The sequence below is a fragment of the Sander lucioperca genome, chromosome 4, assembly GCF_008315115.2.
Source record: "Sander lucioperca isolate FBNREF2018 chromosome 4, SLUC_FBN_1.2, whole genome shotgun sequence".
Lineage (NCBI taxonomy): Eukaryota > Metazoa > Chordata > Actinopteri > Perciformes > Percidae > Sander > Sander lucioperca.
This window is the reverse complement of record NC_050176.1, coordinates 32,011,982-32,038,958: the sequence shown is the minus strand read 5'-3', so window position 1 is coordinate 32,038,958 and position 26,977 is coordinate 32,011,982. Positions and strand designations below refer to the sequence as shown.

General features: G+C 39.0%; 2 protein-coding genes across 5 annotated transcripts; one reads left to right on the top strand and one right to left on the bottom strand.

Moving 5' to 3' along the window:
- Positions 1 to 9,399: 9,399 nt before the first annotated feature.
- Positions 9,400 to 20,631, top strand: psip1a (PC4 and SFRS1 interacting protein 1a). 4 transcript variants are annotated; one of them, XM_036000071.1, is made up of 17 exons: positions 9,400 to 9,605; positions 10,083 to 10,180; positions 10,359 to 10,435; positions 11,112 to 11,250; positions 11,602 to 11,691; positions 12,046 to 12,150; positions 13,313 to 13,372; positions 13,464 to 13,524; positions 14,222 to 14,318; positions 14,563 to 14,737; positions 14,841 to 14,920; positions 15,246 to 15,301; positions 16,560 to 16,630; positions 17,350 to 17,451; positions 17,562 to 17,763; positions 19,634 to 19,724; positions 19,952 to 20,631. In XM_036000071.1, the coding sequence occupies exons 1-17, from the start codon at positions 9,533 to 9,535 to the stop codon at positions 19,980 to 19,982; spliced, it is 1,608 nt and encodes a 535-aa protein (XP_035855964.1). In that variant the 5' UTR covers positions 9,400 to 9,532; the 3' UTR covers positions 19,983 to 20,631. The 4 variants fall into 4 exon arrangements, with proteins under 4 accessions (XP_035855964.1, XP_035855966.1, XP_031132741.2 ...); XM_031276881.2 differs by having other exon boundaries at positions 9,501 to 9,612; positions 10,091 to 10,180; XM_036000072.1 differs by lacking the exon at positions 9,400 to 9,605 and adding an exon at positions 9,620 to 9,689 and having other exon boundaries at positions 10,091 to 10,180.
- A 758-nt stretch (positions 20,632 to 21,389) lies between these two features.
- snapc3 (small nuclear RNA activating complex, polypeptide 3) lies at positions 21,390 to 26,292 on the bottom strand. Its single transcript, XM_031276882.2, has 9 exons — positions 26,026 to 26,292; positions 25,519 to 25,602; positions 25,107 to 25,185; positions 24,914 to 25,018; positions 24,667 to 24,816; positions 24,401 to 24,483; positions 23,283 to 23,441; positions 21,787 to 21,894; positions 21,390 to 21,703 (listed from the first exon to the last, which is right to left on the bottom strand). Exons 1-9 carry the CDS (start codon positions 26,256 to 26,258, stop codon positions 21,556 to 21,558), a joined length of 1,149 nt encoding a protein of 382 aa, XP_031132742.1. The 5' UTR covers positions 26,259 to 26,292; the 3' UTR covers positions 21,390 to 21,555.
- Between the last annotated feature and the right edge of the window lie 685 nt (positions 26,293 to 26,977).

The window sequence follows — 26,977 nt, the reverse complement described above, 5'->3', positions numbered from 1 at the left end:
CGACTTTCTTCACCAGATTTATTTGGCTCTCTGCCATTTCATGCAGGGCAGGTATCATACATTTGGCTTGTGTGAGCTTGTTTGCTGGAACAGGTTCCCACAATTTATATGGAGGGTTTGTTGAAAGCCATTGGAATTGAAACACACAGACTAGTAAACTAAAACAAAAAGGTGTAGTGAGTAAAACTAGGGGCAACGTAACAAGCTGTGAATGCAATATTGACATATTTTCACCTCAGAAAGTAGTTCTGTGATCGTGTTAGTTAACTGCCTATTTACACATCCGGCAGATATGGAACAACATTATGATTTATTTGAAGTTTTTGGTCTCTTGCAAACATTTGGCTTTTTAGCAGCTAAATGCTTCACAATGTTCACTAGCTAGAGTCGCTAACTTCATCTGGTCTCATTTGGGGCAAGGCAGGTAGCATGCAGTGGGTTTATCAAAAATAAATATTGGCCATCAGGGGGTACTGTAACTCCACTGGCATCAAAAAGAAGTCTGAATTCTATGAGAAAAATTACCCTACTTCTCAGTTGATTTTTCTTTTTAAGTCTTGTTTTAAGTCTTCTTCATTATAGCATGACGTTGATTTTGTAAATTATTGTCCCGTGTACAGTAGAATAGGCAATAAAGCAGGGTATGCTTTAAGGCTTACTACCTTGGGATTGACAAGTCGCTGCCACGATGCCTTGCATAGTGTCCTTGGCTTGTCTGACAGATCACCCCCCCCCCACCCCCCACCCCATTTAAATTAAGAATACTATTGTGCTCAGCATCCATCTTTCTCCTTATCACGCTTTTACTGACATGGCTCTTTTATAGTAACTCTCTAATGTATTAGAGATGTAGCTGTCATTATTTAGCTGTCTGATTTGATGCTCTGCATGCTCTTCTTCCCTTTCTGGTCTAGAGCCTTGTGGTAGGGCGTCATTTTAAATAGAATGATTAGAATCAGTATACTGTATTTTACACTGGTAAAACGCACAAAGACAGCTGAACACTAGTGCAGCCAGTTTGTCACCTTACTTCCTGGTTTGCTCCCGTCATAACTACTGCTGCCACAAAGGGCAGCGCCACTTTAAATGTAAATATAGGTCGTAACTGCACAAACAACCTATGGGGGCGTTTCTCGGGGAAGGACAGTCTCTTTAATATTAATCATCTCTCTTTTTGTATTTAACGTCACATGACACAAAGTGTAGTTATACAGTATGTGATGTTATTCTGTATATGTTAAGGGGTTTAACACTTTCAATTACTTTAATATTTTTTCGTTGTTGGAAATTCACACGTTGAAATCGATGTTGAAAATTCCCAAGTTGAAATTGAAAATCAATGTTGAAATTTATGTTGAAATTTCGCAAGTTGAAATTGTTGAGGAACCCAAATTCATCCATCACAATCACTCCTGTGTGGCATACCTTAGGCAGGGTTTGAAGACGCATCTCCTGGGTGTAAGTCTGCGTCATTCCACACTGGACCGTCTCCAGGGATGAGAAAGAAGAAACATCACCTTCATCAACCTGCAAAGAACCAAAGTTTGTTTTTTCCTTCTGTTGTTAAAACCTCTTAAACATGCAGATAATCCAATAAAAACATCTTAAATGTGCAGATAATCCTTAAAAAAAAAAAAACATTGACACTTACTAAAACATAAGTGATAACCATTCAAAACCCTTTAATATAGTGTAATACATTTATCTAAATATATATGGCTTACGTGCAGTTTAGTGTCCCAAATTATTTTCCAAAAACTGAGTGTCCCAAATGATGAGGGTCTAATTTGAGACAGGTTAAATTTAGGGTTAGTTAGGGTAGCACAGGTGGTTTAGCAGGTTCATAATTAATTAAGGACATTGTCTGGGGAATTTGGGACACTAAACTGCACATATACCAATATATATATATATATATATATATATATATATATATATACATATATTTATTTATTTGACCTGAAACCTCTTTCACAGATGTTAACTGACTCTGTGAAGTTTAACCTTAATTGAAATATTGAGATGACCTTTTAGAGTCCTAAGAGCTTAGTTGAACGTGAAAGTGCTCCACAGTCTGAAGGTTCTGAATTCAAATCCCAATTTTGTCATTTGATTTTCTATTTCATAAAGGATTCTCTTATTGTGAAAAGCCTGTGCCTGAACTCATTAAAATGTCTCAGAAGAGGAATTCACTCCCAACATGTTTCTGTCTTCTTTTAGGACGAAGAGTTAAACACATTTAATCAACTCACCAAACAGGATGTGACTCATAACTCAGCTAAAACATCTCAGAGGAGTTTGAACTTGCTGATGGAGGCCACACTGATGTTTTTAACTCGGTCTCATGCGATATACGTACCTCTGGCCACGTTTTTGCAGCGCCACAAACACGTACTGTCAGCTAGCCTATATTCCGCCAGAGTTTTGAGAAACAAATGTCCACTGGAGGTGCTCAAGAGAAGAACTGTAATGTGTCTGAAATGGGTTATACTTATGCCATACTGTAGCCCCAATAGAGCAGAACTTTGCACTGCTTTTACCCAGTAGCAATTTTGAAGTCCATCCCTCTACTTTTTGCAAAAACAGCAAAACTTCTTAAACCATCTCCTCACAGTTTTTTTTGTTTCAATTGACACCAAACGTAGGGAACTTAATCTCCAAACAGTTCTCCACAAATTTAGTATTCAGATTTTTGATATGTCAATAATTGAGCCCACAGTACATTAAAACATTATACTGCATACAGTAGTTTTCAAATTCTAGAATTTCTTCCAAACAAAAAAAATCAACAACATTCGAAGATCACTGTAGATTTAGTGTGCAAAAAGTGAATTTAAAAAAGTGTTTGAATTGTGTCCTCATCTACGCCATTGCAGTCAATAGCATCTTTAAACGTCAGTTTGTCATTTATTGATTTTTATGAAAATAAATTACAGGCATCTCTATGTTGTCTTGACCAAATACCCACATTTTTTGAAATTTCTAGTGAGAAATGAATTTTTGACAGTAGTTTAAAATTCTGCATTGTCATTCAATCCTGTCTATTAGATGTTGTGAGGCCACTTGTATCATCCCCCAGATTATAGCTCACTGAGATCATATCCTGTTTAAGGTCTCAAAGGTTCTGAGTTTGAGTTCCTGGTGTTTTGTTATTTAATGAGTCAACCCGGGTTGACTCAAAAAAATTAATTACAGGCATCTTTATGTTGTCCGGAAAAAGAACAAATTCTAAGAATTTACTAGTGATTCTTTCATTTTTTACAGTATTTTAATATCCTGCATTTGCATTGCAATTCCATTGACTCGGATCGGCTTGATCAATTAAATTACAGACCTTACTAGAGAAAGTACACAAATTTTCAGATTGTTGCTTATGAGTAATACAATTCTGACCATCTTTTTTTTTCTTTTTTTTTTCGGGGGGGGGCTTTTCCCTTTATTAGTTAGCGACAGTGGATAGACAGGAAAGGTGGGAGAGAGATGGGGGATGGCACACAGCAAAGGGCTGCAGGTCGGACTCAAACCCGGGCCGCTGCAAAGGACTCAGCCTACATGGGGCGCACGCTCTTACTGGATGAGCTAGAGGTCGCCCCAATTCTGACCATCTTAGCTGTCGAAGCTACAGGTGTGTCATCACCTGGTCAATAGCTACCTGAGATCAGCATTTGCTTTGAGATCCAAAAGTTGTGAGTTTGAGCCCCCAGTGTTACAAGTTAACCATCTTATACCTAATCAGCCATTGTGCTTTGGACACCTTGCCCGCATGTTTTAGATGTGTCTCTGCATCAACACACCTGATTCAAATTAACAATCAGTTCACCTGTCTGAAATGATCAGCTCCTTAGTTTGTGTACTCTGTACTGTGGCTTTATTCTGTGGGGATTGGAGACACAGGTTTCTTAGAGGAGCTGTAGCTTAACAAGGTTGAAACTAGTTTTCAGAGTGAGAGGTTCGTAGTTCAAATCTCCTATGCACCAGTCACCATTTCTCACTTAAACAATAGGCCTGTTTAGGTGCCCGGATAGCTCAGTTGGTAGAGCAGGAGCCCATACGTAGAGGTTTACTCCTTGATGCAGTGGGCCCAGGTTCAACTCTGAGCTGCAGCCCTTTGCTGCGTGTCATTCCCCCTTTCATGTCTTCAGCTGTCCTGTTAAATAAAGGCCTAAAAATGCCCAAAAAATTATCTTTAAAAAAATAGGCCTGTTTCTTGGGCATAATCAACGTGAGGAGCAGGAATGTTTGGTACTACTGTTGACACAACACTTGTATATTTGCTATGTTTCTCCTATTCTCCATCCACCTCTTTTTCCTTTTCCTCCTCATAATGCTCGGCTTCGACAACTGCTGTGGAGCAACTATCATTTTAAGGTTGTTTTTTTCGTGATGCTCAGCACAAATATCAAACTAATGTATTTTATTTAAAAGTAGCCTATATTTCATGCCTGCAGCACATTTTGTTTCTGTCAGAAAACATACTCAACTTTACTAATGATGGATTGCCACAACAGCAACAAAAGTTTATTTAGGTTTTTTCTCCAGAGGGTATAGCTCAGCCAATCAGCAACATTAGCTTGTACCTGTGCATGCCCCTGATGTCCACTTCTTTTATACAGTCTGTAATAGAGCTGAGGTGAAATGTAGTCGGGTGATACAACTAGTAACCTCATTCACATTATACATTGTCATTTGATCCATTATTGCAATGAAAATATTGATTAGAGCAGTTTTAATGGACTTTAAACACTAACTTTTAGTTTTTTAATGCAAGTAAACGGTTACTAGTTTTTTAATGCAAGTAAACGGTTACTCCTGGATATCACCTCAGATGTTGTGATTAAAGCAATCCAAACTGCTGCCTCTGCATCAGTGAGGTCTGGTTGAATAGGAGGGCTAGTGCTGGGACAGCAGTAAATCTGCCAGCCAGCCTTGGCTAATGTCAGCCTGATGGAGGCTCCAAACCAGTGGGGTGGGATGTTCCGCTACAACCCTCTGCCCTATGGTCTACCGTCATAATTAATATGTTGTTGTATCAAAGTTGAAGCATTTGCCTCCAAAATGTCCCGCGCTCAGCCCCCTTATTAAAGACCTGACCTCCAAGCAGCTGAAGGTTGCTCTGCAAACTTGGCACACCCCCGAGTGAAAACATCTGCTTTCCTCACAGGCAGGACCGCCACGGCCCCCATGTCTCAGCAGGTTCCCACTGCTCAGAGAGAGAGCCCTTCCCCTGTCCTCGTGCACTGACCCCCACATTTATAACCCCGCCCCCACCGCCGCTGAGACCTCCTCGAGCCTTGGGCCCAGGCCTGGACCTCTCCATCACCTCATCCTCTCCCTCGTCCACATGTCGCACCGTGCCAGTGTGGTCACTTTACTGCTGAGAGGACTGCTCCTATCTTGTTATCCCCACATCAGAGCCTGTCGAGAGGGAGGGATGAGAGGGAGGGAAGGCATGGAGGGAGCGGGGGGAGGAGGCATCTGCGCTGCTCCCACAAAGTGGCGACTGTTGGAACGCTGACAGAAGCATCTGTCATCCCCTGCCTTCACACACTCACCTGCTGTCCAAGGGCCTGACTCTTTCTATCTTCCTCCTTTGCTTCCTCCCGCTCTATCTGAGCTCCTGCCTCTCTTTGATTGTTTGAAGCTCTTGGACGCCTCCTTTAGAAATCCCACAAACTGTACCTTCTCCCATCCTCACTCTTAATGAATCAGAGCCCTCAGTGCCAGTCTATATTAACAAACATGCAGACTTCTATTAAATATGTGCTGGTATTATTCTAAAGTTGTTAAATAATACAATTTTGTTTTTCAACCATCATACTAATGCAAAAGGAAATCCTCCAACGTGTACTTTTAGAGGATGTTCTCTGAACAACTATGCAGAAGTACATTAGATTCTACTTTGCCAAAGTCCTTGCCAAATTAAGCAGCATTTATTAACAAATATTGCAATGGTGCTATGGAAAGTACTGACCTGTCTTGCGACTACTTTATCATTCTCCAGTGGCACCCCCGTCCATTCCCCTAACATGCTGAAGGGTTGCCAGCAGTAAGGGGAAAGATGCCAATCCATGTGTATGACACACACATTAAAAACGCACACAAGCTCAAGGACACCATCGCTCATTCAAGTCCAGGGAAGGTGCCCTTCAGATGATGCCACACGAGAAAGTGTAAAAACCCCAAATCAATGATTTTGCACAAAGGTTGAAGCAGAAAAACCTTTATACATTTTCATCAGTATTGACAATTAGACTGAATAATGGCAGAGGGGTTATTTAGGATGAGGTCTCTTGTTTTTTTCTGTTAAAGAGTTTTTGGGGAAGTTTTTCCTTATTCAAAAACGTTTTAAGGAAAGAATATGTAGTAAGCCCTTTGAGGCAAATTTGTAGCCTATATAGATCAAATTAATCTTGACTTATAGGTTGTTTCTTAGCAGCATATCTGGATATTGCCATTTTAAATCTTGCCCAAAACTGAACTTGTATTATTATTATTATGTATTATTTTAGTTTTTAAAGTGATATTTCACACTTATTTTATTAATGTAAATCTGATTGTTACATTAATAGAATTGAGTGGCTGGGTTTGCTCAGTTGGTAGAGCAGGCGCACATATATAGTGGTGTATTCCTCGACGCAGAACTTCCAGGGTTCGGGTCCGACCTGTGACAATTTCCTGTATGTCTTCCCCCTCTCTCTTCTCCTTTCATGTCTAGCTGTCCTATCCATTAAAGGCGGAAATGCCCCAAAAAATAATCTTAAAAAAAAAAAATCAACAGAATTGACAAATGATAGTTTTCATTGTTTTTATTCAACAGTTCATGAACCACTAGGTGTCACTATGACATCAGAGCTCACCTCCCTGTGCTGGTCAAGCTGCTGCTACAGCAACTGTCCATGCAGCAGTTCTATAGATCTATGCTAAATGTTGTAGAACGTGTAAGGCCAATTATTACCCTTTCTGGGTTGTCTCATTGCCATGATTTGCCAGAGGGCAGCACTAAAGTATGGGGAGGGGATTTTGAATGGCACTGGTCATATATAAAGTAGCTTCTCTCAGCATGTGAGAGAGGACGCTGCAAAGAAGAGAGGCAGGTTAACAAATGAGTGAGAAAGGATAACAGGACTGTGTGGCCCTCGGAGACAGAGTGGGTTGGGATGTTCTGCCAAGACCTCGTCTGCCAGGGTGAAGGATACACACTCACATTCATATCCACACACACACATACACTGTCATCTCTCTATAGCTCCATCCCTGGCCTCTGTTACAGCCGTGTGTCTGAGCAGGAACCCCACTAAGCTGGCTGGGGTCCAACACTAAGGTCTCTCACCTCGCAGGCTGGGCAGGGGGCCTGGTAGCTCCTGTGAGTTATTCCTGGGCACGGACCTGGGTTCCTCCTCTCTCGTCTCCTTTTGTCTCATCCACTCGCCTCTGCCCCATCCTGGCCTCCTCTTCTCCCTTATCCCCCTCTCTGGGTCCCTGTGGCTGATGAGCCTGTCCTTCAATTATAAGCATCTTTTATTGTCTAGCACACACACACACACACACACACACACACACACACACACACACACACACACACACACACACACACACACACACACACACACACACACACACACACAGTAGACTTGGATTTACTGTATTTAGCTTGCTTGTGTATCTGTGTGGCCACAAATGTCGAGGTCACCTTCATATACTTTCACCATCTGCAGTCTTTTATTAATATAAAGCACTCCAGAGCCCTGTGGCTGACTTACATGTAAAGATTTTTTTTCTTAAACTCTTGGTTATCCCTTATATTTCCCTTAAAGTTTTTTCAACCTAAATAGCAAACTTTAGATAAACAAAAAAAAAGTATTAAATGAAAGTTTTGGATTGTGATTAGAACTGAAAAATAGTTTACAAAAAATGAATCATCAATGAAAAAAACTAAGAATTTAAGCAAAAATGTCAACATTGTCAAGTTCCAGCTCCTCATATGTGAGAAATTGCATCTTTTTGTGTTTATGTCACTGTAAATTGAATATTGTTGGGTTTTTAAACTGTTGATTGTACAAAACGAGAGATTTAAAGATATCAATTTGGTATCCATGAAATTTTGATGACCATTTTTCAATATACATGTCAGACATTTTATTAGACTAAATGATCAAGGAAACAATTGTCAGATTACATGGGTTGTTTCCTTGATCATTTAGTCTAATAAAATGTCTGACATGTATATTAGAGAGCATAACAGGCTAGCCAGAAAGCACTGTGTGAATTTAGTGGAATATGTAAATAAGATTAGGAAGTAATTTGGTCTTTATAGGGCTAACTAGAGTTTAAAATTATTTTGTTAGAACAATAATAGGGTATATGTTGTAACATGAGTTTGTGAAGATGAACACAGTGTTTAGACAAAATTAGCTGTGGAAAGACATTACGGACACATTACAGGATATACTGGTAGTTGCTGGTAGTTTGCCAGATGCACTGGAGTAAAATCACAGTTAATTAAGTTAAAATGAGTTTTAATTGGCATTCATACTAAATTCCATATCAATGGCTTTTCAAATTAAACGACATCCAGGCAAAGCATAACATGGGCCTGCTATTTTAATGCGCATGCTCCTTACTTTATGGTGCAAATACCAAACACCAAAAGCTGAACACCAAAATCCATCACTTTTGCTTTGCTACACTTCATGTGTTAGGCCACTAGAGGTCACTTAATACCAACCAAATGGAGTCCAAATGTGCCTCTATTTTGTCCATAAATGTGTCCATCCATTTTACAGAAAGTGTATGTTAATTATTAACACACTCATACATAGATTACATAATTCATTTAGTTTTGAGATTAAGGATTTTAGATTAAAGTGAAACAAAAGTGATCAAAGAAAATCAATTTCTTCGACAGGGATGTGAGCCATGTTCTTTGTGTTGCTGAACATTAATCCAGACAGCCCTAGATTAGCTGTGGGCCAGGGAGAAACCTACATGTTGTTATTTAGGCTGGACCCTGCAGCCTCAGCATCAGTACCAAGCAGCAGAGAGGAGCAGCTGCAGAGCTCCCACTCTGATCCTATTTTCAGGTACCAAGAACATTCGATATTGTACATATCACTAAAAGAGAATGAAAGTGATTGTAGGTTTGCCTCAAGTAGTTTCTATGACAACGACGTTTAGGGTGGCTGGCTGTATCTATTTTATTTTATTTTTTAACTTTTAATACGTGTTTTATGGCTGTATCTATTTGTAAATGTTGGTGTGAAGCGCATGCTTGGATGTTGACGCCCACTTTTTTCTAAGACGTCCGTCAACCCATGTAGACGATCTTGGCAGTGTCGAGATGCTCATCACGGTTACTTTCACAAATACTCGCACACGTAAAATCCCATTTGGCGTAATTGTGACTCACAATATAACTTCACAAACATTACGCATTTTACTAAAGTACCTTACGGTGTTTGGTTCTCCTCCTTAAAAATAAATAACACAGGTGACGACGAGTAAATAAAATAGATTCCCCCCGTCCTGCCATATAATGGTACAGTCTGTCGACGTCCTGCGCGGGAGCGGAAAACGTGCATCCGACTGTGAGGAAAAGGAGCGTTGTGGTTTCTGGTAAGAATTTGTGCTGCCGCAAGTCTTTACTGAAATATTAAACATATATTTCTTATAGACGTCTGCTCAAACTAGAGGTCAGTGATGGGAATTTTGCAGTTTCAGTAGCATTGACAGCTACAAGCTAGCTAGCATGCTAGTTTGTTGACAAGGCATTCTGCTCTTTGCTTAACGTTACATTTTGTTCACGCTTGTTAACTTAGTTTTAAGGGCTCGCCAAGTGTCAGTGATATTAGCTTGAGTATATTCAGTGTATGTGTGTGATACAGAACTATTTCTGTGAGATTTAACATGACTGTCATGTTTGAACTAGCTACGGACTCCAGAGGATGTTGGTGGTGGTTAGAGGGAGGGACACTGAATAGATGTGTACACGTTTTACATGCCTGAGTAGATGCACCTCAATGTCAGATTAAGTGAGTTGCATAGCAAATATATTAAGGTGTGTATTCATTTAATGTTGTCCTCCTTTTTCCAGCTTGGTAATACGTGCAGCATGACTCGAGATTGGAAACCTGGTGATCTGATCTTTGCCAAGATGAAGGGCTATCCACACTGGCCTGCAAGAGTAAGTATGGCAAATTATAGAATGTTTTATTACAATTAAAACTCAATGTGCTTTACATTAAAATGCATGTGCAAACAGCCATCCACCAAACCCACATCCACCCACAGACATAAAGCACAAACTAACTAACTAAGCACACATCGTAGTAAATATAATGTTTTCCTAATTTTCTGACCAGATTGATGAAGTCCCAGACGGAGCTGTGAAGCCATCCAATATCAAGTTACCCATCTTCTTTTTTGGCACCCATGAAACGTTAGTAACCAACCGCTTATGATCTTCGTTATTTCCTTTAGTTTGATTGGCTTACACTTTTACTTAGATGAAGTAGCATTTCATGTTTCGCTTAGTATGAGTGGCCAGAACAATAGAAAGCATTGCAGGAAATGAAGGCATACTTCAATGTATTGTTAGGCCTATATGGTCAGGTAAAACTGATATAGAAAAATGTATTGCCATTGAAAAAAAGTTGGGGGAAAAAGTAGGAAGGTAAATGATGTACTACATTTGAGTTGCCCGAGAGAAATTTTGCACAAGATACCGGCCTTACATGTGAACATTTCAGTGTTCTTATAAATCATCATGGGAATGACAGTGAGTGGACTACAGTGGTTATTGAAAATATTTATTTTATTAATTAAAAGTGTAACTTTTAATATTTGAGTTTTTAGATTGTATGCACTCACATAACATTTTAAATGGTAAATGGCTGCATTTATGTATCGCTTTTATCCAATTTTGATGATTGAACTGTCACTCTTTTGAAGGTGTTTCTTTAAATACATAAATATTTGATGAGTGGCTGAATAGAGTTACCTGGAGGCTTTGTCTGTGTGCTACTGTTCCATCTCACAGTAAACACGCACTACATTTTTAATGGTTCAGAAAGTATTAAATACACAGACATTCTGGATTATCTTCTTTCAAACAGCGCATTTCTTGGCCCAAAAGATATCTTTCCGTACCAGCCCAACAAAGAGAAATATGCCAAACCCAACAAGAGGAAAGGCTTCAACGAAGGATTGTGGGAAATTGAGAACAACCCAAAAGTTGAGCTCACTGCACCCAAGGTACATCTTGCTCCTCTCTGTCTCCGCCAAAGACATTTTTCCATGTTAATCCTCCAGACGTTGGCCTTTGGCTTGAATTGACTGTACCTCAGATCCTGATTGACAGTTTTATTGTGAGTGCACTTGTTTGTGTTTTAATTGTATCCTCATTTTGTAACCCAGAGGTTTCCCCTGGTTATCTGAACCTACAATATGTTGGCCACCAAAGTGTTATATTAGTGTTATATTTTTCTTAGTTTTTAGCTGTCTGAGAGAAGTTCGGATGAACAAAAATAGCTGGTTCGGAGCTTCCTAGTTGTTGTGTTTTAGCTCATTTGTTTTATTTAATACATTTGTTTTGTTTGTTTAAAGCCGGTTGCCCCTGAATCTTTTACCGAAAAGGATTCGGACAGCAGCCCAGAGGGAGAAGAGGAAGCAGATGACAAGGGGATACAAGCAAAAGTAAGTTTTTGCTCTTCAAATTTGTCATACAGCAGTAAATGTATACACAGTCGCTTCACTGCATTGACATGCTACTGGACTGGTTTGTTCCTGTGTTGTCAGCTTCTTTCTTCTTTTGGTGTTTTTCCTCTGATCGTTCTCTAATGTGTGTCTGCTTCATACTGAATTGCATATCAGTGAATGTCATAGCTTACTGAATTAATAGTATCATTTTGTATTAATAGATTAAAAGGTTGTTAGCTTGTACGCTAAGAGTAGTGTGTGGAACAGAAGGACGGTCGCTAACTTTTCTCCCTTTCAAGACTCGTTTACCCCACCACACTGCATCCTATGCTGTGTCTTGGGTGCATTCAGGTTCCAGGAAGTGAGGCTGAGCAGGAGAATGTGAATGAGGAGTTGGAGGAGTTGGAGGAGGAGGAAGGGTCTCTGATCTCTGGGCAGGGTCCTCAGAACCAGGATGTACGTACTTTGCATGCTGGCTTCCTATAAAACGGCGCAGGTCGCCTCACCCCCTCCCCACGGGAAAGCATGTGACACTTGGTGGTTTTTCAACTGGTGGTTTGTTTCTGTTTGACTCAGAGTTCTTGTCAGCGGCCACAAACTTGCATTGGTGTTTGGTGTTTTGATTAGGTCTGGGTCTTCTGTGTTAACGCCAGTGAGGTGATAACTGATTATTTGAGAAAACAGTCCCTGTGTTGCCACTTAAAGTTTTTTATATATATATATATATATATATATATATATATATATATATATATATATATATATATATATATATATATATATATATATATAAATAAAGATAAGGTTTGGGACATAAACTCTGTGTGTGACAATGACAAAAATAATTGTTACGTGTGTTTTCTTTTCTGTTTTACCTCTCTGAGACCACCCTGACAGCTTGTGTTATTTCTTTCCATTTCCTTTCCTGCCTTTCCCTGTCCACATATTCACAAAACTACTCTTTGCATTTTGTTGATTATATTTTATTTTCGCATGGCTTTCTGTGTGGTTCGGAGAAAGGTGAGTTGTTAATCTCTTTTGCTCAGGATGAGATGGACTCTTTTTTTATTTTTATTTTGACATTTCTCCTGCTGTCACGGCAACGTTTTTCCAAGTCATAATCTGTGTCCCAATTCCTTACTATGTACAATGATCTTGGAAAACACAAAAAAGTATACTTTAATTTTAATAACATTCCAGGTTTTCTTTTCGTGTTAGTATAAAACAGTTAAGTATGCTGATTTCTTGTATACTAATACTCAAACACTGTATACTTAGACTTTACCTAAATATTAGTAAATACTATGTACAATTAGTATGTTTGGAATTTGGACAGAGCTACTGTTAATAAAACACTGGCACATTTCATACTTCAGTGTGTTTTTATCACAGCTACACACTAGATGGTGATATTGATCCATACATTTAAATTGTTCTTGTAAGGGGAGGGTAAAAGGAAATGGATCAAATCATCCAAGAAGGACTGCCTGTATGCTAAGCTGTCCACTTGATGTGTATACCTGGCTTTTATTTTAGCAAATGTTGCAGTTATACTAAAGAAAACTGCAAAGACAGGAATGTACAGTCAAATAAAAAATTAACAGGTGACTCGTTTTAGGGCTTGACACAGAGAGACTCCGTTGATGTTCCGAAACCCAAGAGAGGAAGAAAGAAAAAGGTGAGTGAGTATACAATCTATATATAAATAAATGCTTGGTAGCAAGTATTTTATAAGATGGTATGTTATCTTTTTCTTTTCTTTTTTCCAGAGTGATGCTGAGCAAGGGACTGACAAACACGATGCCCCTGCTAGTCCCGTTAGTCCCTCGGGTGAGCGGTGTTCCCTGTGATGTTGGTACTCGTGATGCGGTTTAATTGCTTTATGCTCTTAAGAAGATACATCATCTTAGAAGGTTTCAGCTAATTCAAAACACATGTTATATAGAATGACAGGTACAGATAAACCGGAGATGGATATACAGTACCAGTCAAAAGTTTGGACACGCTTTCTCATGGTGAATGGTATGGGGGTGGGGGGGGAATACAGCATAGTATTGCGATATTTTCTGTGGCAATACCGTATCGATACACAGACGCCAAGTATCGATCTTTTTATTATATATGTGTTGGTCAGTTTGTCAGCTTGACAATCCCATTTTACAGCAATAAAATTGAAGTGAGATGAACAAACAGAGAAATGTATCTTTTTAGATAAAACAGATGTTGACAAAGTTTCCTTTTGGGGACATCATTTGAAATTGGGAAAAATTTGAAGTTGGAAAAAAAGGTAATAAATTGCAATATATTGCAGAATATTGCAATATGTTTAAAATTGCAATAATTTCGTATCGTGATATCGTGAGGCCAGTTACAAATGATTTACATTTATCGCAGTGACAAGCATATTGCACTGTGGAATTGTAGGATATTGGCACTGTATCAATATTTATTTTGAAGTACACATTCTTAGCATTCAGCTCTCTTTTTGCATAAACTGGATTTATGATGTGTGTGTCTGTGTGACCAGGTGCAGAGGGGCCTAAACGAAGAGGCAGGAAGCCCAAAAGTGAAAAATTACTTTTGCTCCAGCAACAGCAGGACCAGAAAGGCTCAGGAAGTGAAATGTAACCACATGGAAATGAACAAACAACATACACACACACACACACAATGCAAAATTCTCCCACAAGTCTGTGTTTCATGTACACCACATGCACCTGTGTGACATACTCTGAATGATCTGTACCTGCAATGAAGAAATAATGCTAATATTCTTTAATTATGATCACAGGTTAGAGTCAAACTGGAACTATAGAGAGCTGACCCCCAACCCTTAGCCTCTTAACAGACCATTTACCTCAAATTTAGGGACACTGCCGAGTCGGACAGAAAGAGAAAGAGGGCACAAGAGGACAAGTCCAAGAGTGGAGAGGAGGAGAAGAGAAAGAAGGAGGACAGCAAAGGAAAGGAAGCCGAGGGGAAGGAGCCTGAAGCCAAAAAGAAGAAGAAGGACGACAGCTCCTCAGGCTCCGACGATGAAGAGGCAGGTGTCCATGCCAACGTGATACCTCCTTATTAGAAATTTCTGTGAACAGTCCACGTGATGCTTTCATGCACATGATTTTGATTTTTCTTTTTATTCCCAGAAAAACAAAGGCAGAAAGAAACACCAAAACTCAGAAATGGAAAAAGATGTGCGGCGACGGAAAGCAGATGAATTGAGAGAGTATGCATACATATTTAGCCCATCAGAAGTTACCAGGCCCTAAAATCTTTGTCCTTTTATTCTGGTCTAACCAACAGCCAACGATCCAAAAGTATTTAAATTACAATTATATGAAGAGAAACGCTAATATTTTGAGAATGAATAACCAGAGAATGTTACATTGAAGGTATTTTAACTCCAGGAATACCTTGAATATTAAATGGAATAACACTAAATGTTAATTCATATATCAGCTACTCACGTTGACACTTTTTAAGATGTAAACAGTATCATTAGGAGAGGAATGGATATATTTCTTACATGGTGTTGTCATTCTGTCTTGCAGGCCGAACAAAGACGATGGGAAGAAGAACGAGGAGAGGACAGGAGTCAAGAAAAAGGGTGAGCAGTACTATAGTTCAAATATTAGAATGCAATTAGTGTTGAGTTCAAGTACCATTATTTTCAAGTCTAGGGCTGTCCCAAACGATTATTTTTTTAAACGATTAATCTAAAGATACATTTTTCAATTAGTGATTATTTTCCCATTGCTCAATTAACAATTTACACAAAACAAATTTCAATAAGGTTCAAATCTCAAGTCTGTTCAAGTAAAATGAATTAGGAGTGCAACCTGAAGCCAGATGTAGGCTATCAATCCAACAACAAAATAAAGTCCCTTTCAGGAGGAATACAAAAATAAAAACTTAAAGTAAACAGAGCAAGTGCAAAAAGAGTAGCCTGTATTTGCTTTTTTTAACAGTAGGTAAAATAATTAAAAAGCTCTTGTTTAACATCCAAGCTCTTCTCCTTTTATTTTAACTTTAATTATTTGTATCTAAAGGCTGGTTAAGCACTGTAGGGAGGAGAAGTTGGACAGCTTTTTTTGTCTCATTCCAGTGATTGGCACATCTGCGTGATGGCGTCGGATATGCGTTCGCAAGTTAGGTGTATTTCCACTCACTTACCCAACAACTGCTGAACAACGGCGACACACAGTCCTCCTCGTCTTATCCACCACTATCTCGCCTGTAGCCTACTACTGGAAGTGACCCGAAGACGCACCAGGCGGGAGGGCATGAGACGGGAGGCTCCAGGCTGCAGCCATACAGTCTCGAAGTTTTCTCAAACTTGCGATCTTAAAGAGGCCGGCGGGGAACTCTTGTGGGTTGCCACCACTCGCCATACTCGTCCTTTCGTGCTGCTAGACGATAACAGTAACAGTAGTTCCGCATTACATTAGTTCCGCATTACATTAATTAATTTGCACGCAAGTTTTATTTATTTATTTTATTTAGTGATGCGTTGACGCATTTACGTAATCGATGACGTCGACGAATCGTCCCAGCCCTACAAGACTCCTATATACTATGTTTAGGGAATGAGGCAATCCTAAAACCTTCCTATTTGAAGCCAATGAAATTAAAGATATCGTTAAGATGATAGTCGTCAGTGCAGCTAAAACCATGAAAACAGTTGAAAAGTTTAAAGCTTTCTTGTTATTATGCAATACAGGATTGCACAATGTAGCAGTTGTGGCCTTTTAAAGAAACTGTTGCATATCTCAAAAAGTGTTTTTGAACAGAAATCCTTTTTTTAAATTCACACTTGAATAGAGTTCTGTTAAAAACTCATTTCCATCAGGTTTTCTATTCCACAGAAATGTCAACTGACTTGAAGCTCCAGAGACTGCACAGTGAAATCAAGATTGCACTAAAGATTGACAACCCTGTAAGTTCTACTGCCGACTGTCAGATGATAAATGCAACACATCTCATACAACTCCATCTTTCTCCACAGGCACATTTGCAAATGAATGTTTGTTTAGTGCATGAAGGGTAAAATGAACAAAGACAAAGCATTCATACTCTGCACAGTGTTTATCTGAAAGCAGTATAAGAAGGATTCCTTTTTATGTAAATATTATTTATCTTTAAAGGTATGTTTTTTTTTTTTTTTTGTGACTTTATTTTATTGCAATATTTCATGTATCCCATAATCCCCATGTTGTGAATCTTTTATGACCAACATTTTGTGATCGTATCCTAAGATGAATGACCCTGTGACTCCCATCCTTATAAACCGCTGAATTTGTGTGTGCAGAATTTAGATTATTTGGGGCTCAGGTCTGAGCATGACCTTTAAAAGCATAAACAAAACAACGTTGTGTTCTATTTTTTTCTTTGTTCTTTGAGAAAGCTGTTTTGCACCTCAATATTGTTGCTCAACAGGTGCATCCTTTAATGTCCACCTTGCTTGAAATGGCACTTTAAGCAAGGATAATACACCATCTTTCCAACATGATTCAAGGGAATTGACAGACATCAGTTTATCTTAAATGGAGGACAGATATGCAAAGAGCTGTTTAAATACACCATGGTTAAGTCTTTCCTACTAAATGCCTACACATGTATTTGTTTTTCTTTTATCCACGACTCCCTCTTCACCAGGATGTGAAAAAGTGCTTGGAGGCATTAGACGACATTGGTGCCCTTCAAGTGACGACCCAGCACTTGCAGAAACACAGTGAACTCATTGCCACGCTCAAAAAGGTACACTCACTCATCCAAAATCCATTTAAAGCTTCAAATCGAGCAATCGAACTACGTCAGCGTGTGTTTCTAAGCACAACGTGTGTTTGTTTGTTTTATCCGTCTTCTAGATCCGCAGATTCAAAGCCAGCCAGGACATCATGGACAAAGCCACCATGTTGTATAACAAGTTCAAGAGTATGTTTCTGGTTGGAGAAGGTGACTGTGTGCTCAGTCAGGTGCTCAACAAGTCTTTAGCTGAACAACGGCAGCACGAGGAGGCCAAGAAAGGAGCACTCAAGAGAGTGGAACAATCCAAGGAAAACAACTCAGGTAAAATGTATTCTAGATTCAATCGTTTTTCTTGTGATGTTGTTTTTTTTTTTTACTCACTCACTGTCATACTGTAGACAGGAGGTTAGTTATTTCAGTTGGCTGGAACACATACAAACAGGCAAGTATTCTTGGTGTACACAGGATTTGTTGAGTGATTTTTAGGTTTATCAACAGAGCAGAAATTGCAGCTGTATGTGACCTTTTGTATGCAAACATAATTAGTTTTCTCCATGAATAAATAGCATATCAATTACAGTAGGCACATGCAATAAACTTGGATAGACTTATAATACCTCTGTTCATATAAAAATAATGACATCTGAAGCTCACAATTGAAATGCTGTCAGATGTTCTGGACATTTCTTGTATGCCAGTGCAACAAGCGATTAGTAATTCTGCTTAAACTCAGAGATGACTATGTACAGAGTTTGATCACCAAAGTATCTCTGTGTGTGTGTGTGTTTTCAATGGCGTTACCTATGAGTCTCCATACAGTTGGGATAACTGCACCGTGTGTTCCATGATCAGACCACATGATGTGGGCATATAGGGACAGGTCACACAGCTGAAGTTCAAGGTTTGGCTTTCCTTGATTAGCACTGGAGGTATAGAGTGACTGAAATGAGCTCCTGTTGCTCTTCATCTCACCAGCTCACTGTTGCTGCTTATTATTATTCTTATTTGTTTTACCACCACTCTCTTGCTGTAGTATCCTTTTGTTAAAATGAAAATGTATCAATACCGACTTTGTGTCTTTGGAATCTTCTAAAACGGCTACATTATTTTTCTTGAGTTTTTCAGTACATTTTTACCCTGTTGCTGATGTTTTCATTTAGTTTAACTATTAAGCACAGTTCAGTGGATATCACTAGGGCTTGGTATAGTTAAAAATGTCTATACCTGTGCCAACGCAATAGTTTGAGTTTCATCACGATTGGTTACCAATGCTAAAACGTACGTAAACCTTTTTTTCATTTAACAAAAAATGCCAAACTGTGTAATGCACCGTTGTTTTAGGAAAGGAAGTGGCCGGGTTAGCTCAGTTGGTAAAGCAGGCGCACATATGTAGAGGTGTATGCCTCGACGCAGAAGGACCAGGGTTCAAGTCCGACCTGTGACAATTTCCTGCATGTCTTTCCCCTCTCTCTTCCCCTTTCATGTCTAGCTGTCCTATCCATTAAAGGTGTGAATGCCCAAAAGAAAATACAAAATAAAATTTGAAAAGGAAATATTTAATCAGAGTAAACAACTTACCTGAGAACTAAGAAACTGATACATTTAGGTCATTCTCAGAAAGTAGTAATGTCATTCCCGTGTGTGTACAGAAGAGTAAAAGTAGAAATCTTTAGGTTTTTTTTTTTGTTAGTACAGTGAGAGATGACTCAGTCAGAGGATATAGATTTGTCATAAGGCATGTCTGCTGGTTATTGTTAACTCAAGTATGACCAGCTGAGTCAAATATGAAAACCAACCAGATAACAGAGACATTGAAGCTTTCAGTAAGTTTCTTCTATCATCATCATAGGATCTCCGTGGTTAACATTCTCAGTAGAAACGCCGAGTGTAATCGGAGGTTCTGCAGCCACAACCTCGCTCTATTGACTCACTAGTTATGTACTATCCACTAAAATGAGTGTCTCTGTGAGAGGTCTCTTTCTACAGCAAGGCATGCCAAATGGATGGAAAATCATGTTTATTTCAGTAAGGTCTGGAACTCAGTGTGTGCCATCACATGCTTGTGTGAGTTCTCTCTGTGCCTTTTTAGGTTGTGTAGTGATGTTCTTTTTGACTGTCTCTGTCTGTCTGTCTGTCTGTCTGTACGTACGTACTGTCTGTCTGTCTGTCTGTACGTACGTACCGCCTAAAGACAAGATGACAAATGGTGATATCAGCCCCGAAGAGAAAAGGCAGGAGACAGAGAAGCTTCTTGAAGATACATCAGTGGGAGAAAATCACAGGTACAACATTTTACACATTTGGTGCTCTAGTGAGCATCAGAACACAGTGTATGTGGGATTGACTTGGCAACCATGCTCATTGCACTGAAAGGAACATGTCACCCAGTGCAACCATGTGGCTCATTAATGTATTTTAATAGTTTTTGAATCTGGATTGTTTAGATGAAGCAGCTACACCAGACTGCCCATACTGTCTTAACCTATTTCTTTATTCTCTTTGACTGTAGTGTCCCTAAAGCTCAGGAAGAGTCAGCTTGAGCGTCCTACATGCCTGAAGGAAAGACAAAACATTTGCTGCTGTACTCCTACAACCTTTGTCTAAACTGGGCTGACCAACTGGGATCTCCTGTCCAGTTCCTTTTTGATGACTGATAATGATCACCGGTTTCCAATTTACTGACCGTTTCTGTCAGTGTTGCTGCTTAAAGGTTTCAGCACATCAAACCCCTCCACTCCCGGGATAGACTGACTGCATATTTTATTTTTTTTACGTTGTGAAATCTTTACCTTTTCCGACACCTTGTGCCACACCTGTTGAATTTGAGTAATGACTGAGAACTTATAGATCTTTCAAGATGCTCACAGAGGCGAGGTTAGTACCATAGATGGTTTTGATAATCATTTTATATGCATTTAAGTTGTGTTTGACATTCACAGAATCAACCGTTTGATCTCAACTTCACTTACATATTATTTGAAGTGTAGAGGTTTAGTTGTAGTTGAAAGCGCCATTATCATGTCTAATAATATTGGCTGCATTGACATTTTAAAGATTGACTTCAGATGCACAAAGAAAATTCCCGAGTTCAAGTGTACGTTTTTTGTTTTTAACGTAGATGTAAATAAGAGTATTTTTGTGCCTGTCTGACCTGTTAAAGCATCCAATAATAAAGTAGTACATAGTATTTTTTTTTTTTTTTTTTTTTTTTTTACTTTAATTGTATATTCACATTGATTGCACAGAAATCATCTCAAACATGGCTATCGTGGTTGTAAAAAGCACCTCACAAAGATCTGGGCTCCAGTCTTCTTTAGATTCTCTATTGATGAAGTTCTTCAAAATGTTACTAGACTTGTCCGTTTTATTGCTGTGTCATGTTACAATTACTACAGAGTTCCGTTTGTTCCAATAGCTAATTGAGATCAATATTCTCAATAAGCTTCTTTCTATGAATGATGGGGTTATTTCACAAGATGTCTGTGTTTTGTCTGTGCTGTTCTCACCAGTTTGAAGTGTGTGGGACTCAATTGGAAAAAGGCAATGGCATATTTAAATGTGCGCTAATCAAGGTCTGGCAAATTTTGATTCAAAATCTTATGACCGTTGCTTTTTGTTGCCAGGCTGCTGTCAATTAAATCTGATCAAACCAAAACATGGAGACATGTCAAAAACATGTATTGATGAAGCAGATTAGCTGAATTTTTGACTCTTAAACTCTTAATATGACAAACTTTTTACAGTAGTAATGAATTTTCAATGTTAAGGCAAATTGAAACCCAAGTGTTTAGGGTGAGACGGATTAAAGATTTACAACTTAGTAATGAGTACTTTTCTAAACACTGAAGTGATGAGTTTGCTATCACATTTTTCATTTTTAATGAATGGTTTACAAATTAAAATGTGCAAATACAATTTAATCTGAAGAAAGTCATAGCTCAGTAAAACACATTTTCCAGTAAATGTTACTGTTTATTTCAAACAACATCTGTAAAATCAAATAATTATTGTCCAAAACAGTTTCTTTTTAAACAAATTATACATTTCCCAAATATCAAAACATTGAACTGTATTATGCAGCATTGAATCAGTGATCTGATCTAAAGAAAAGATTTAGTTAAATGCACCAGGGTCCACAAAGGGGTAGGCCAGGAAGTCTCCCAGCTTGTTGCCTTGCGCGTCGTAGTGCAGCATCCGGAAGCACTTGTCACAGAAGAGACACGGGTCACTCGGAGCAAACTGGTCGTTGGTAGTAAACCATCTGGAAAGATTCGGGGATGTTAAAGTTCACAGTATGAGAATAACTAAGCTGTTTATGCATTGATGATTTTTTGTTTTACACACCTTCCAATAAAGACATGGCAGACGGCACACTTCTGGGTGATGACCCTGTGCTTGTGTGTGAGAAGTGGATACAGCTTCTTGTCCAGGCAGTCCACCTTATGGGACAGTCTGTACGGAGTCGAAAGAGGAAAAAAAAAAAAAAAAAGGACCAGGCCCATTTCTTAAGAGCGACTGATGAGAACACAGATTTGTCTCACATTCGTGATATTAAGAACTGCTTTCAGGCAAATAAATCATGCAGAGATTCAGAGAGCATCATGTTGCAGGCTATGTGCCGCTAAATCAAACCACCACATCTAATTGTTGTAGTGTAGTTCGCTTCGGTAGTGGGTATGATCAGGGGTTTGATCACGACATTTTCCATACCAGCATGTGCTTCTAACTCAAAACAAATACCTTATTCATGATTAGTTCCAACAAGATAAAATGCCCCTGGATAGCTGCTTCGGTAGTTTAATGTGGCAAGTTTGTACTTGGTATATGAACCTGACAACATGTACTTGTTGTACTTGTACGTGTCTAGGGGGGGGGGTTTGGACTAGGACTAGGAACATCTTGGCCTCGTGAGACCGTCCTGATCTCGCGAGCTCCAGTTTTCCACTCGCAGATCAGTCTGGCATCTTGAGACAGAAAAGATTTGGAGCCGTTCGCCAAACGACTGACCAATCAGCGTTGGTTTTGAGGCGGGTTTAGGTGTGACGCAACGAGAAGCGACTGTTCAGTCTAAACAGCATGGCGGCTTCCACGGATGAAATGAGCGTAGCTATCGCGCAAGTTTTATCCGAATTAGAAAGTATTCCTTCATTGAGAGAAGAGCAAAAAACGGCACTGGAGGCTTTTCTCAGAGGAAAAGATGTTTTTGCTCTTCTCCCAACTGGTTTCGGCAAGAGTTTGATATATCGTTGATCTGATTGGTTGATTTGGCCCGTCTATCACCAACATAGGTGCTGATAGACAGATGGTTTATCCAATCAGCTAACCAGTATTTTTGCCCCTTCCCAAAAGTTCTCCAACATAAAGTTCCCAGATGGATATGCCGAGCAAATGCGAAGCAATCCATCTGACGGAGTCAGGTTAAGAACATCTGCCTTTTGTTTGATAACATTAAAAGTAAAGTTAGGCTTTGCTGTTGGCTTTCCGACTCATACGAGAAAAAGAGAGATAAAGCGGTAGAGATCGCCCTTGCGAGCTGAGAGCACGGCATGGGCGATCGAGCTGAGAGAGAAAGACATTTCAGTCCAGACCACAAGTGGTGGACCAACTGACTACAGCCATGCTGCTAGTGTGGCTACATATAAAATAATACAAGAACCTGAAAATTGAATCTAAAAACAAAAAAATAAAAGTAAGAAAGAAAAAAAAATAATGAGGGTAGTAAAGCAATCCTTAAAATAGCCACAGATGACATATGATAGTTATTTTTTTGCTAGGGGACACTAACAAAAAAGCCGGATCACAGAATTAACACAGAAAAAAAAACACCCAGCAGCACTGACCTGACGTCTGTGATAATGACGAGATGTTCACAGTCTCCCTGATGACAGTAGAGGTACGGGAATCCCACTTTCACTTTCAGATCCATGAATCGTGTGTCCTCCATCTTGGCCTGGCTGTAGGGGGGGAACTTGTGCGCCTTTGCCCATTCAATGGTAGTCCTGTATCGTAAACACGTAAAGAGGACATCAGAAGATCATCAAAGACACAGTATCTGTTCATTTTAAAGTTATACATTAAACTTCCAGCTTCTGGAATGAGGGGTGGAAATGACAAAAACATGAATTATTAATAACAAAGCAGTAAAAATGCATGTGACTTGAAAAATAGAGTAATCATATCAAGTGATTTGATTCATTTAAAGCAACACTAGAGAGCTTTTCCTGCTTCGGTCTCCCTACAGGTTGGAATTGTCCATTACATTACACTGTTCAGTTCATTCGAACTACAGATCCGCTACCCGATCTGGCAAATTTGCATAATGTAATGTAATGGACAATTCCACTTCCAACCGGTAGGGGGACCGAAGCGGGAAAAGTTCTCTAGTGTAGCTTTTAAGCTAATTTGATTGAAAAACATTCATGATATTATGAAAACAGAGCCATGTTTCATTATTTTCCCTGTCTTACATTCATATATACATTTACCCACAACACAAAATTGCATGTATCATTTAAATAAAGTGGCCTTAAGGGTGCAGGTAACAAAAAGTAATTGAAAAAAAAACTGAAGTGATAGAAATGAATGTGAATTGAAAAATGGAGCGTGGTTTATATATAGCAGGTAATTTGATAAACTTTTGACATTTTATTTTAAACAGTGTTGCTCTGATAATGAACTGGGCTGGATTGCTGCATACGGTCTACTTTTCATCATTCACAATACACCCTCCCCCACCCCCCCAAAAAAACACCTGGTAAGACAATTTGGTGAGGGTTCATAGGTTCGAGACTCACTATATTGAAAAGCCACGTTCTTCTTACACATAGGGTTACCCCAAAAACCATCAAATAGGAATACATTCAAAAACAATGTTTCAATGAGATTATAAATATGATTATGCTACTACAAATTGTGGTTATAATGTAGACAATAAAAAAATGTTCCATGTAAAACTTACATGCTGATGTCCTGACACTCGGGGTATCGCATGTCGTTATAGAAAACTCCTTCGAAGAAAAAGAAAGCTGACTTGTAATGATCCTGAAACAGAAAACGTGAAAATATCGCCTCCAAGTCTTATGAGTTTGTCTGGTGCGCAAATATTGACCGAATCAATATCATACAATAGATAACTTTTAATATAACATCGTTTAAATTAAGAGAGACATAATAATTATGTTCAGATCTTGTTTGTAATTTCTTATGAACTGTACGTGTGCTCACTTTGCTGATGAAGTCTGGAGCAATGTCTGGCGTGTTGCTGAACTCTCCGCACACTTGCAAGTCGCTGACACAGCAGATGGCATCCCTGAGCTCTGCCAAGCTGTGGGAGCCCGTCATCAGCAGAGTTATGTGGGGTCTGCTGTAGATAAACTGGGGCAGGAATGTAAGGAAAATGTCAGTACAATGGAGAAGAATATATTGTCATATTTTGAGGGATTCTGGCAACCTGAAAAAGGTGAAAGCTTACTTTCTCATAAATAGCGGGGTAGTAGACGTTGATGGTTAGAATGACTTCTCCTTCAGGGACCATGTCAGTCACTGCTTCTGGTTTCCTACCGACAGTTAAGCGCTCCTGGAAATCACACGGAGAGTATATTATAGTAAGACACGAGAACGGTTGTCTGGAACCTCCTCTGTCTATTGTACTCCAATGGACTCACCAGTTCATCCGCGTACAGGTCGTGTCTATTCTTGCTGATTTTTAGAGAAGCTCTGTGATCTTGTTTCTTTTTTCTTTGTCTGTTAAAGGCAAGGCAGCTTTATTTGTAGAGCACATTTCAGCAACAGGGCAATTCAAAGTGCTTTACATGAAAACAGATTAAAAAATTTAAAACAGATAAAATACAAGAATAAAAGTTACAGTGCAGTATAAGAAATTAAACATTGAAGAGCAGTTAAAACAGTTAAATATATAAAAGCAGATAAAATAGGAATTTCTCTTTATATGCTTATATAGATTGTCATACAGTGTCAAATCAAATCCCAGAGAAATGCATTGGTTTACATGCCGAGAATTTGATTTGTGTACATGCCGACACACAATATAAATTGTAACAATTGAGGAATAATTACACTAGTGTTCTCAGCGTTGAGTCTGGAGGAACAACTTCTGTATCAGGCTGCTCGTCCTCAGGATGGCAACGGAGGGAATCAAGACTTGAAAGGAAAACATGAAAAGTAATGTAACTACTTTGCAAACATGGTAAATACTGGCAAAAGGAAACCTTTAACAAACTAAAAAATATACTATTTCCTTTGTTACAATATGCTATAGCACAGTAAGCAATATGCAATGTCGTTCATACTATAAATCATAGATACATAGAAGGCATAGAGGGTTTTGGAATTTGCATTGGCATTTTTTGCGTAGCGCAGAACTGAAATTTAGCATTGTAGTGCAATTTCGTGATGTTTCATAAACCTGGTTACATGTAGAGAGACAGACAATGGAAAGAGTCGCTGGTAGAAACATTATCATGAGATACAATTCGTGTTTGCTGTTTGAAAACGGTGACAAGTGTTGCTAAAAGTTAGCTTTACTTTGCTACGCTGGAGTGACTAACGTTTCGTCAACGTTACCTGCAGATGGACTTGAGGTCGGTCATCGTCTCCGCACTGATCCCCATCTCTTTAGCAAAGTTAGCATCAAACGTGTCCTCGTCCTCCTGCTGATAGGAGTAGTTACTAGGCTTCAGTCTGTTCAGCCACTCGTTTCTGAAAGAGCCGATATGAAATATGTGAGTGTTAACATCAGTGTATTCATAATCTGGGATGTTTGTGTTCGGGTCTGTTGAGCATTTCGACGCCGCCATGTTTTCCTGAATGACTACATCTCGGCGTTGAGGATCATGGGTAATGTAGTTTTTACGACAAGCGGCAAAAGGGCATTGTAGAGGTTTTAAAACAACAACCTCAAAATACCAGAGGACACGTTATGCATAAATATCTCCAGATTTGTTCATTTTTAAAGAATTTATAATACATTTATTTGTGCCTTTTTCCTCCTAATTTTACAAAATGCACTTCTGTATTGCCTTAAGAAAGAGCAGCAAACAATTACAATTAAAATATATTTGATATAGGCCTCCAGAAAGTTCAAGTAGCCTACTTTCCCCATTTTCTAGTTTAGACATCCAACCTGGCAAACCGTTTATATGACATTTTTTCAAACGCCACCACCCTAGCCATCTCATAAACCCACTCCTGGATTGACAGGACCCCTTCATTCTTCCATCTCCTTAAAGTATTCTGTCTATCATTCAACTATTCTGGACCCAGCTTCTTATGTGCTTATCTATCTCGTTTAGGGGTGACTCATCTCCTGGAACAATTAATATTGGGCTGAATGTAACCTGGATCCCTTTGTCTGAGACTGTATTAAAACATATGAGTCAAATTACAAAATTACTTATTTCACAGTGATGGAGGCTGACTGGAATGTCTGTATTTGCTTTCATATTTGACTAATCAATGTCTGCGACATTTTTATGTGCAAAACCTTTTTAAGCTGATGTTTAATCCCCTTCAGGTC

What these genes read in the sequence shown, in the direction of transcription:
- psip1a (XM_036000071.1), top strand. Translation starts at nt 9,533, where the DNA reads ATGGTACAGTCTGTCGACGTCCTGCGCGGGAGCGGAAAACGTGCATCC. An exon ending in AGAGAGGAAGAAAGAAAAAG is followed by an intron (nt 13,373 to 13,463) that starts GTGAGTGAGTAT and finishes TCTTTTTTCCAG; the next exon opens with AGTGATGCTGAGCAAGGGAC. An exon ending in TCAGTGGGAGAAAATCACAG is followed by an intron (nt 19,725 to 19,951) that starts GTACAACATTTT and finishes CTTTGACTGTAG; the next exon opens with TGTCCCTAAAGCTCAGGAAG.
- snapc3 (XM_031276882.2), bottom strand. Translation starts at nt 26,258, where the DNA reads ATGGCGGCGTCGAAATGCTCAACAGACCCGAACACAAACATCCCAGAT. An exon ending in GACCTCAAGTCCATCTGCAG is followed by an intron (nt 25,603 to 26,025) that starts GTAACGTTGACG and finishes TTTCCTTTCAAG; the next exon opens with TCTTGATTCCCTCCGTTGCC. An exon ending in TCAACGCTGAGAACACTAGT is followed by an intron (nt 25,186 to 25,518) that starts GTAATTATTCCT and finishes TGCCTTTAACAG; the next exon opens with ACAAAGAAAAAAGAAACAAG.